Here is an 11632-nt window from a genome sequence, read left to right as displayed (position 1 = left end):
TGCACGAGCTGAGCATTTCCTGCAGGGGAGGAAGATTTATTTGGTGACAGCTTCATTGGAGATTTTTAGAAAGAAAAAAAATAGCATTTTGAGGGATGGAAAATCAGGAAAGCAGCACAGCTTCCCGTGCTTTGCAGAAGATTTTATGTGGCTGTCACCCAGCTAAATAATTCCCAATTTGGCAAAATAAAACTCACTGTGTGCCCCTCTGTCCGTCCTTGATGAAAACATGGGATGGCTTTGAAATTACTCAGAAAGAATATTAAAGAGCTGAAAGACACCTCAAAGAATGGATGGTTCATTGTCCACACAACTGGGGAAAAGTAATCAGGATAAAGCTCACCGTGATGGCTCAGTTCAAGGAAAAGCCTTTTTTGGAGGAAAAGGAGCACTGCAATTCTCATATTCACAGGTGAAGCACATGATAATCCGAATTATTTCCTTCATGATGAATATTAAGGTTTTAAGGCTGAATTTGAAGGCATTTTAGGAGCAAATAGATCCATGGAAGGCAAAATATGGTGCAAATTTGTAGTGAATGTAATGAGTTTCTCCTACAGAAATGAAGCATTTCCAGAATTAAATATTTACATCTTGCATTTCAAAACCACTTCACAATAATATTTTAACCAAGGGAGAAAACCCAAAAAATAAAAATAAAAAGACAATTATTCCAGCATTATTGCACGGGGGAGTTGTTTCACAGCCAGGCTGGAGTTCTGTGCCTCAGCCCAGGGATAAGCTCTGCTCCAGGGACCATTCCTAAATCAGATCTGTCTGTGGATGGAACTTTGAGACTGGACTGGTGGGATGTCACCTGAGCTTGTAGCAGACAGGGATTTGCACCAAGATATAAATGAGAAAGATGCCTGACCCAGTGCTGGAGGGAAAGAGGGAATCAGGGTATCCCCTCCCTTCCCACGCCCTGCTGAGGGGCTGGGTGCAGATTCCTGCTCTGGTTCCATCCCTGCAGGTTCCTCATCACCCCTGAAACACCTGAACCCTCCCCACCCAGCACAGCCCTCCTGACAAACCCATTTTCCTCTTTTTGCCATGATTAATAACAGAATTATACCCAAACCCATAAAGAACTCTGAAATCAAAGTGCCAGCTGGATGATGCAAGCAACTCAATGGTGTTCCCTTCAAACCATACAATTGGAAATTCTTTCTTGCTATTTTGCTTGCCTGTGGAAACCTTTGTAAAGCCAGGTGTTATTGGCTGAGGTGCTGCGAAGACTGAGAGCAAAAAGCTCTCCCTGCTGCAGCCACCCCAATGTGATGTGGGCTCTGTGACTCACCCGAGGGAGCAGCAAATGGTGACAATGGCTTTAAACAGCAGCACTTGGTCAGTGTGCACACCGTGCAGGGGATTGGGAACCACCCAGCCTGCACACTCTGCGTTAGGAACCACACTGACAACAGCAGACAGTCCTGCCACTAAAAGAACTTTGGGATTTCCCTGCATTTTGGGGAAAGCCCGCGTCGGGAAGGGGTTTGTGGGTGTCACCGTGCCCAGAGCAGGCGGTGAGGGCTGCCCCAGGGTCAGGGATCCCCAAGGGCCTTGGAGCAGGTTTGGGTGGCCAGAGAGCTGGGAAAACACCTGGGGAGGGCTGGGAAAACACCTGGGGAGGGCTGGGAGGGGCACGGGGCTGCTCCACCCCGGCTGTGTTTGCACCCAGTGTTTGTGAGCACTCCCCGTGGGGACAGGGACAGTGGCACAGCACTCGGGGCTGGGTGAGCGGCACACCCATCACCTGGACCAGCTCCAGCTCCCAGAGGCTGTCCCAGCCCCTCTGCCCCAGGTAACTCCTTCAGATCCTTCCTATCCTTCATCTCCTTCCTTCCTCTGTGCAGCTCTGCTCTGATGGTTTGGCTTTTCCTTTTGCATTTGCTTTTTGCTGCTCTGCTCCAGCAGTCCTGCCTGTGCTCTCCTGCCCAAGGGTCCTGCAAGTCTCATTTTCTGTGTTTGTGTTTTAAAGCACCAGCTCTGCCTTTCCCCAAAAGCAGCGCCCTGGCTTTTCCTGCACAAAGGGAGCCCAGGTTTGTGGCAGAGCTTTCCTCATCCACTCTGGGACTGCTTGCTCACCTGGTGGCGTTGTCCCCTCCCCGAGAGCCCAGGGCGTGAATGTTTGAGCTATTTTGCTTTTCCCACTTGGAGTGGCTGAAGGAATTGTATAAAAGTGTCCCGGGAGCCTGAAGGGCTGCAAGGCAGCGTGTCCTGCATGCCCAGCCCCTGCCAGGCTGGCTCCCAGGCGCTGCTGGGTGTTCCTTGTTTGCCGTAGGTGACTCATCCCAGCTCCTGCTGTCCCTCCTGCTGTCCCACCCTGCTGTCCCTGTGTGCCCACTGCTGCTGCCAGGGCTTAGAGCCACCTGCTCTGTTCCCTATCCCCGTCCCAGGTGCCTCTCCCTGCAGAGCTGCTCTCAAGGTAAGCGGAATTTCTGAACTCTGCACTGTTATCAGCCCTTTCTTCTCTCCATGTCAATAGAGCTGAAAATTCTGCTTTTCCACCTGGACGTGGCCGTGTCCTCAGGCTCAGCTGGGTTCCAAGGGCAGGGAAATTGATTGTTTTCTGTGATGTTTAAATGCAACATATGGTGGGTTTTAGGGAGGAGTTAGTTGTGGGCTTTTGGCATTTACAGACATGGGTGATATTCCCATGTCTATATTCCCATTGCAATATTCCAGGCTGGTCAATACATCAGGGAGGGGAGGCTTGGCTGCCTTTAGCAGCACACAGCGGATCATAGATTTTGCTATATGTCATATTTTCAAAGTTTTTACCATTCTGCCAGCACCAAACTAACGATTTTTGAGAGAGAGAGAGTGAAAAAGGAGGATTTTCCCAAGCCTTGAACTTGGCACGCTATGGTGCACGCAACATTAAAGCCAATTAAAAATGCATTTATTTTCCTTTGGAATTATTTTCTGCATTACAATGGAAGCAGCGAGGCATAATTGGCGAAAGGGATTGTTTCAGAGCTGTAGAAGCTGGTAGTTCATGTTCCTTTTGGAACCAGTCAGGCTGGATTCCAGCTGGCCTGAGGGAAGCCCACAGGGAGAATACCCTTGGAGCTGGGTGAAAAACCTGCACCTAGAAAGGAGCCTCAGGACAGGAATTACTGATGACTTATAGGGGCTTTCCTCTCATTTTGAAGAATGTTCTTGTATCAGGATCATCTCTTCTCCCCTCTCAGCCCTCCAAATTCATCTTCTCCCATAAATTTGTCACATTTTCTCTCACAAAGTGAGGAGGTCCTTTCTGCAAAGCCCTGGCACAGCTCCAGGGAGGAGGATCTCTTCACATCCCTCTACATAAAGGTGTAAGGTGGATCTCCCTCTCTGCAGACACCCAAACTCACCTGGCTGAGTTCTGTGGCCCTGGCTGGGCAGGGGCTGGGTGATCTCCAAGGGCCCTTCCAGCCAAACTCTGCTGCAATTCCCTGATTATCCACTCCAAAACCACATCATGAGAGCTCCTTTATTTGCCTTCACATTGGATAACTCCAACTTTAAGTCACGGTGTATCAAATGAGAGAAAAATGGATCTGAGCACATCAACAGAGGCCTGAGCACTCTGGGAAAAACAAAAACCCATTCCATGGGAATGCCAGGGCTGGGGCTGCTGTTTGTCAGCTCCGGAGCCACACGGGGACAGTCAGCTGCAGGAGCTGGCACAGGGCACAGCTGCGACATCAGCTGCCGCTCTGAGTCATTCTGTGTTTGGATCATCCCTGTGCTGCTCACAGCTGTCTATAGGTGGCAGTGACCTGTCATTTTTCTTTAAAATAAGGCAGAAGCAGCACACATGGATGTTTTCTAAATCACACAGGGGTTTGGGGTGGAAGGGACCTTAAAGCTCATCCTGTCCCATCCCTTCCACTGCTCCAGCCTGGCCTTGGGCACTGCCAGGGATCCAGGGGCAGCCACAGCTCCATCCTCTCCATGAGCACAGCAGAGAACAGAGCTTGGTGCTTTGGGATCACATTTGGGATTGTGCAGCAAGTTTTCCCATTTTTAGCAAAAAGCCCCTCCTGTTCATCTCCATCTTTCCTTGAGAGGGTTCCTGTGAGGGAAAATGTTTTGAAATTCCGCATGGCTGCTCCATGTTTTGAAATTCCACATGTGTGTGTTTTATTTCACTGAGAATAATAAACTGGATTTTAGGAAATGGCTGAGCGTCCCTGGAGCAAAGTCTGCCAGAGCTCAGAGCCTGTGGCCCCTGCTCTGCATCAGCTCCTGACAACTCACCTGGAGTGAGGAGCTCTGCATCAGCAGGAAGCTGCAGGGGCTGAGAATCAGAAATACTGTTAGAAATCTTTTTCAAACAGGAAAAGTTCGTTGGCTGGTGGCATTTTGGGAGCAGCTGTGAGCCCTGAGCACGATGGGCTTGGGGCAGGCTGAGGATGGGGCAGGTGCCCCGGGTGCGGTTTCAGGGATTTTAACACCTGCCCCCATTGGCTGTCTCTTAACTAGAATTGTGAATTCACATTAATGACACAGAAAGGGTTATTTGGGGTTTGTCTCTCCCCCACCTCGCAGCAGCCATGGGGAATAACCTGAGCGTGCCAGAGGAAGCTGAGGATGACAACACCTGCACGGTGAAGAGTTTCCAGGTGAGCAACCCCATCCCACACCCCCGGCTGCTGCCAGCGCAGTTTTCACCCCTTTGATGCCCTAAAAACCCCGTTCTTTGTTATTTCAGCCTCTCCCCGAGTCTCCCGATGGTATCGCGAACGGATCCGCGGTGTTTGCTCAGAGCCCTCCCCCGGCAGTGAATGGTGCAGGTACGGACTGGGAAAGGGTTGGAAATGCCCTGGGGGAGGTTGGGATTGAAGGAATAATGAATATTCATGAGAGGCTTTGAACTGGGGATGGACCCGTGCTCCAGCTCTGACTTGGAAATGTGGCTCTGCAGAAGCTGCAAAGTTTAAATACGGGAAAAAAAAAAAAAAAAAAAAAAAAAAAAACCAAAAACCCCAAAACCATTAAGGACTTCTTTCCAAAATTAAGGAATACTTGAAATTTCCGTGCTGAGAAAAATACTTTATGGTTTATTGTGAACCCTCTCAGTCTGTCACAGGCACTTGAAAAATCTAAATTTCGGTAAAAATAATCAAAGGCTGGTGTGGGGATATGCAGATGGATCTGATAGCAGCCCAGAATCTCTGCTCCGCGGCCCGAATTTCCCAGTGCCATCCCACCACAAGTCACTTTAAGCATTGCCTACCAGCAAAGCCTCTCTGTGCGGTTTTTTCGGGTGTAAACCAGCAGAGTTCTGAGGAGGAAATAAAAGCCAGATGATTTTCACTGCCTGAAGACCCAGAAAATACATGTACATTTTATTCCTCATATGTAAAATGAAGCATATGGGACTGCTTTGCTTAAATGGATTACCTAATTAATCAGTTTAAGTAGCAAGTTGAAAAATTAGACGTTCCTGTGTTGATATTTCTTGTATTTTAACTTTTTTCCTGTTTGAAAAGCAGTTTAAATCATTGAGATACCATTGAAATCTCCATGTTTGTGAAATGTAATCAAGATTTTGGAGAAATACAAGTGATAGAAGTTACTTCCAACTATGTTTTCATAGTATTTCTAAAATGAAATACTGCAATAAATAGCATTTTGGGGGCACAGAGTGAGGATTTTAGGAAAAAATAAGGGAACTTGGTTGTATTTTCAGTAACAAAAGCACTTGGTGAGCAACAGGTGGAGGGGCAAGGTTGGAACTGGAGGTTTCTGTCTCTGATTTGCATTACACAGAGCAGAAATGCAGCAGGAGGACAAAACAGCAAGAATTCCTGTGGGCTTGGCTGGTAATTCCATGCAGATTGAAACATCTACCTGCTCCTAGAAAGAATTACAAAGGAGTTAAAAAGATTACAAAGGAGAAAGGTTGAGTGGAGATGCAGCTCCTTTGTCCCAGAGGATAAATCCCATTCAGCAGATGCTGCTAGCAGCCAGAACCCAGCAGAAATCCTGAAATGTGAAATATTTCAGAGATGCTTTTAGAGAATGATCGTTCCTATTCTTGCTGCTGACTCCTCTGACCCTATTTCCATTAATTTCTGGAAATCTGCAGGTAAATAACAATGCAAGTTAAATTAGTGAAAAAAGATGATTCCCGGAGCAAAAATTTATTTGCATGGAATGATGGAGTAAGATGGCAAAAGGATTTTAGTGTGCTCCTTCTTTTTCAAGGAAGGAGGAGAGTTTTATTTGTTTTATTTTGGATTTGTATTTGCTGCAGAAGTTCATTCAGGGCAGTTGTACCCTGTGCTGCCCTGCCCTGCTGGAATTCCTGTGCCAAATGTTCCCTTGTAGCCATTAATGGTTTCTTCATGGCCATTAAAATATTTTCTCCATGATTATCTGAACACCAGGGGAGAAAAAAAGTGCTGTGTGGCTCTAATTCCATGGCTAAGCAAAATATTTGTTTGTGGCTGGCTTGTAGTCAGAAGAGAGGAATGAGATGAGCTTTAGGGTCCCTTCCAACCCAAACCATTCCATGATTCTGTGATATTGCATTAACCATTGAGCTTCTCTATTTTTTACTAAATCATGGAAAATATGTTGGTCTAATTTGCCAAATTCCAGGGAAAAATGAGTTTTTACAGAAGAGGGACTTTGTGTAGCCACAAAATTTCCTTTTTGACACACCCTGATGAAGGGAAGGGGACAGAGAGACAAATCTTCTGGAGTGTGGCTGCCTTTTGTTAAGGAGTTGAAAGGCAAATGCTGGAGCAGGAGTAGTCTGAAAAGCAGTTTGTAAATTGTGTATTGATTTTCATCTCACAGCAGCTTTTAATCTCAGTCACAACGAGCAGCTTTGATCTGCTCAAAGACCTGGCCTAGAATTTGGGGTTTTTTTGCTTATCTTTGCAATTCTGCCTCCGGATTGAGGAATAAATGTGGGGGGAAAATGGCACTTGTGTGTCTTTGAAAACAAAAATAACACATATTTTTCACCCAAATACTGGAATTTCAAGGCTTTTGTCCCTCAGTTTGCTGTGCCTGTTCAGTGCAGCCCGGCCCAGCTCTGGGATCTGCTCTGAGCAGAATTTCCTTGGAGCAGCTGGAGCTCTCCTGACACAGCACACACACACAGAGCCCATGGCAGTGACATTTTCCAGGGCTCCCATTCCTTCCATGATAATTTGAGATAAAAGGAGCTCCATGGGTTCCTGAGCTGCTGCTTGCTTAGCTGGTTTTCTTAGTGCTGAGCTTCTACCCCTAATTTTGAGCCCAAGCCAGTTTTCCTGTGGTTAATTCGTTATCTGTTACATAAAGCAGAAGTTCAGCATCTCTCACAATTATTTTCCTATGGATATTGTTTCTCCTTTCTTTAGCTGGGGAAAGGTTTTTGATTTTTGCTTCCTTCCCAAGTTTCCAACTATAATTAGAAGTTCTTTTTCAAACTTTACTACAGGAGGCTCAGGAAACTACAGCTGGTACTTGGTGGCCCCAGCTGAGTATCTCAATAGGTGCTGGAATAGCTGCAATTTGCACTTTTGCTGTGCCTGTCAGGGCATTGAAACTGAAACTGGTGCTCATGAAATATCACAGGAGGACATTGCTGCCCAAGGACTTCTGCCATGGAGCTGCTTCCTTAGAGGAATAGCAGAAGAAGAATGCAGGGAAAAAAATAAATTCATGTGTGCCCAGAAAGTGGAGATCTCTTTGCCTGCCAGAACGGGCTGTGCTGGGGAGCACTTGGCCCAAAACATCCAAAAAAGAGAGAGCAAAAGGCTCATTAAGAATGATCCAAGGGCAGCTGTGGCTGCTGTCACCACAGCCCTGAGGGTGCCACCTGTGCCCCTGCTGCTGGCAGGGGTCTGGGTGAACGTCCCTTGGGGTGATGCTGGCACGTTCCAGCACTGTCCCACTGCACCCCAGCTCGGGCAGGAGCTGCTAGGGAGGGCCCAGAGGAGGCTCCAGGATGGGCAGAGGGATGGAGCAGAGCTGGCATTGCTCACCTGCACAGGAGAAGCTCTGGAGTGAGCTCAGTGTGGCCTGGACGAGCTAAGAGCAAAGGCGTAGAGAGGATTTGCAAGGGATGGAGGGACAGCACACAGGGAATGGCTTCAAAGGGACAGAGAATAGGTTTAGGTGGGATATTAGGGAAAAATCCTTCCCTGGGAGAGTAGGAAAGGCCCTGGATCCCTGGCAGTGCCCATGACCAGGTTGGACGTTGGGCTTGGAGCACCTGGGACAATGGGAGGTGTCCCTGCCATGGCAGGGTGGGGTGAGATGGTCCCCAAGGCCCCTTCTAACCCAAAGCACTCCATGATCCTGGGTTCATCGAAAACCCCATTCATGGAAAACCCCATTTCTGCTCGCCAGGAGCAGCCTGGGCTGTGGGGCAGGGTCCCATGGGGACACCCAGCCATGGGATCAAGGCTGTGGGCAAAGGAACCTCCAGGCTGGGCCCTGGGCTCTGCTCTGCTCCTGGGATGTGCCCAGGGTCCCTGGGTGCTGCCAGGCAGGACAGACACAGATTTCCACTTTCTGGGCATACATGAATTTATTTTTCCCTGCATTCTTCTTCTGCTGTTCCTGTAAGGAAGCAGCTCCACTGGAAGCAGCCCAGGGCCCAGCCTGGAGGTTCCTTTGCCCACAGCCTTGATCCCATGGCTGGGTGTCCCCATGGGACTCTGCCCCACAGCCCAGGCTGCTCCTGGCGAGCAGAAATGGGGTTTTCCATGAACCCCAGGATCATGGAGTGCTTTGGGTTAGAAGGGGCCTTGGGGACCATCTCACCCCACCCTGCCATGGCAGGGACACCTCCCATTGTCCCAGGTGCTCCAAGCCCAAGCACTCCCCAAGCAATATCTTCCTGTGATATTTCATGAGTACCAGCCCAGGACCTGCTGATGCTTTGTGGGATTGTCCAGAATCCCTGGCAGAGTGGGAAGCTTGGGGGAATTTTGCTGTGAAAAGCCAAGGGGTAGCTTTGAAAGCTGGGATCTAAAATTGTTCTGTTTTCCTAATCCCAAAGAATTTCACACTGAAGATCTGAAGATGTGTTTCAGTCAGTTATTTTTTGGTATCTGGGGTTTTCTTTCTCTTAAAGGAAAATGTGAAAGGCATAATATTGACTAGACTATTGCAATTATAATTTGAAATAATTTCAATTTTGCATTGAAACTGACAATTTCCCTATTCTAATTCAGCAAGTTGGTTTGAGCCTGTCAGTTTTCCACGGTTATAATTAAATACATCTAAATTCATCCTTGAAATGTGGTGATGAGTGACAGGGAAATCAGATCCATATTCCAGCCCAAGCAGGGAAGAGAAGCTGGAGCTCAGGGGAGCTGTAAGATTTACCTCTCAACAAGACCCTTTTAAATTTTATTTTATTTTTATTTTATCACATCACATCATCTGTGCTTCCAGCCACAAAATAGATCCAAGCAAGATTATTTTTCTTTTGTCTCTTGTTTCTTTTGTCTTGTGCAAAGCAGGAGCTGCCTTTTCCTGCCTGTGAATCCCATACCAGGGATTTTCACCTCAGCTGTGTTATCAAAGCTCCATTGTTTTATAAAATCATAAAATACACTTTCAAATCAAAAGGGGTTTTGCATCTAAGGTGTGATGGCCACATGGAATGATTTGTGTGAGTTTTGGGAGAGGAAACGTGATTCTGAGCCACAGTTTGTGAGAGGAGAAATGTAAAATGTAAAGAGAAATGTAAGGCTAAGAAACCTGGCCGGGTTGTGATTTATCAGTGCTCAAATCAGGCTCAAAATAACCCACAGGCCAAGGAGAGGTGCAGGCAGGAGCTGCACTGAGGAGAGCAGGCAGCAGGGTGAGAAAAATGAATGAAATCAGTTGTGAGTGCACAGAACTCCTGCTGGGAGATTGGCCAACCAGGAAACGGGATCAGTCCTGGTGCTTTCCCTTATTTTTGTTTCTTTAGCTTTGACAGAGGAGCAGGGGATACATTGATATATAACTGTCTCAAGTTTTACCAGTTTTGGGGTTTTTTTTGAATATCACTGATTTTAATTTGCTGTCCACTGGGCTGAGTAGTGCCAAGCAGAGCTGAGATCTGACTTTGGCACTGCAAGGGGGTTGTGCAGGGGGTAAATTCACACTGAAGTCAGGGGTGGCAAAAATCAACTCTGGGGATCAGCAGAGGGTAAAATGTGCACTGGTATCAGGGTGCAGGGGTGGCAGGGGAGCAGAAATCAGCTCTGGGGGCTGAGAGCAGAGGGTAAAATGTGCACTGATGTCAGTGAGTGGCAGAGGAGCAAATATCAGCTCTGGGGATGAGCAGAGGAATAAAATTGACACTGATGTCAGGGGTGGCAAAAATCAGATCTGGGAATGAGCAAAAGGTTAAATTCACACTGATTTCAGTGAGGGCTGGCAGAAATCAGCTCTGGGGCTGAGCAGCAGCGCTAGGGTCCCCCGTGCGCCCTCAGACCCAGCTCACCCCACCACGGGTGCCTGTGCCCATGGTGCCCACAGTGCCCGTGGATAATTCGCTCTCTCTCCTGTGTTACAGCAGATCCCAGGGCAGCAGCAGCCCAGGATAACGCCGCCGTTTCTCCATCGGAGCCAGCGGAGCCAGGTCCCGGCGGTGCCCGGGCGGGCGGGCAGAGCGGCGGGAGCGCTGCCAGCAGGGCCCCGCCAGCTGCCAGGCCCCGCTCCCTGCTGCCCTTCCCCTGGGCCGTGCCAGCGCCTGCCCAGCAGCCAGCGGCAGCTCCAGCCCCCGCAGAGCCCACCCTGGGTGCCAGCAAAGGCCCGGGCGAGGGCACAGAGGGGCCCGGGGCAGCCCCCCAGCAGGGAAGCCATAAAAAGCCCGGGCAGGCCCCGCTGCAGGACGCGGAGCTCGTGGGGACAGCCGAGGGACGCGATGTGGCTGCCCCCAAGGGCAGAGCGGTGACACTCCTGGACAGGATCTTCAGGCTGGAGAAGGGCACGGCGAGGACAGCAGGGGACACTGAGCAGGGCAGGCAGGGCCTGGACGTCCCCAACGGGAGCATCGCGGCCCACGGGGAACCGCTGCGCAAGGCAAGTGCTCCATAAAATAACCTTTAATTCCATTGTCACTGACAATTTCATTGTCCCCACTGCCAGGGTGGGATAACTCCATGTGGGGTGGGAACGAGTCAGTGTTGCCCTGAAAATGGCCACAGGTAACGCCCCAGGACAGAGGTGTGGAGGATGAACCTGTGGCCAAGGAGTGAAGCTCTGTCTTGTGACTAAATCCTGACCTCCAGTTTAATTCAATTTATAATTCCCCAAAAGGTTTGGGCAACACGGCTCCAGCTGCCAGGAGGAGCAGCTGCCAGCTGCAAATGAAAGCAAAAATACCTGAAATTAAACCAGTTTCTTGGAGTTTGACTCTGGATGGGTTTCTAAAAGTTCTTTGGTGTGTTTAGTGCCATTTTTAAAATAGCCCTACTTCTCTAGCTAGGGTACCCTATTCAACAAAATAAGGAATATTACGCAGCAATGATTTTTATATTCCAGCTCATTGTGGTGTTTTAGTCAAGGAAAAGTGGTTCATTAGAAATGATTTTACAGGATGAGAATGTGATACAAGAAACTATGGATCTTAACTGAAAGAGCACTCTGGTCAAAGGAGTTGGAAGTTAATATGAGTTTAGATTTTGCACTT

At 48.5% G+C, this 11632-nt stretch overlaps 1 protein-coding gene across 6 annotated transcripts in view; it reads left to right on the top strand.

Annotated features, from left to right (window-relative positions):
- Positions 1-1678: 1678 nt before the first annotated feature.
- The window catches only part of BCAS1 (brain enriched myelin associated protein 1), a 34583-nt gene continuing 24629 nt past the window's right edge, over positions 1679-11632 (top strand). For 3 of the 6 annotated variants that reach the window (XM_059481074.1, XM_059481075.1, XM_059481069.1), the window contains exons 1-4: positions 2202-2428; positions 4543-4616; positions 4706-4787; positions 10514-11022. In XM_059481074.1, the coding sequence (XP_059337057.1) occupies positions 4548-4616; positions 4706-4787; positions 10514-11022 (660 nt within the window). In that variant the 5' untranslated portion in view covers positions 2202-2428; positions 4543-4547. Of the gene's footprint in view, positions 1805-2201; positions 2429-4542; positions 4617-4705; positions 4788-10513; positions 11023-11632 lie in introns of those variants that run through there. The other 3 variants (XM_059481070.1, XM_059481071.1, XM_059481073.1) reach the window with 3 other exon arrangements.

This window comes from Ammospiza nelsoni, chromosome 12 (genome assembly GCF_027579445.1).
Source record: "Ammospiza nelsoni isolate bAmmNel1 chromosome 12, bAmmNel1.pri, whole genome shotgun sequence".
NCBI lineage: Eukaryota > Metazoa > Chordata > Aves > Passeriformes > Passerellidae > Ammospiza > Ammospiza nelsoni.
Note: the sequence above shows the minus strand (reverse complement) of the source record. Positions and strands in the feature narration are given on the sequence as shown.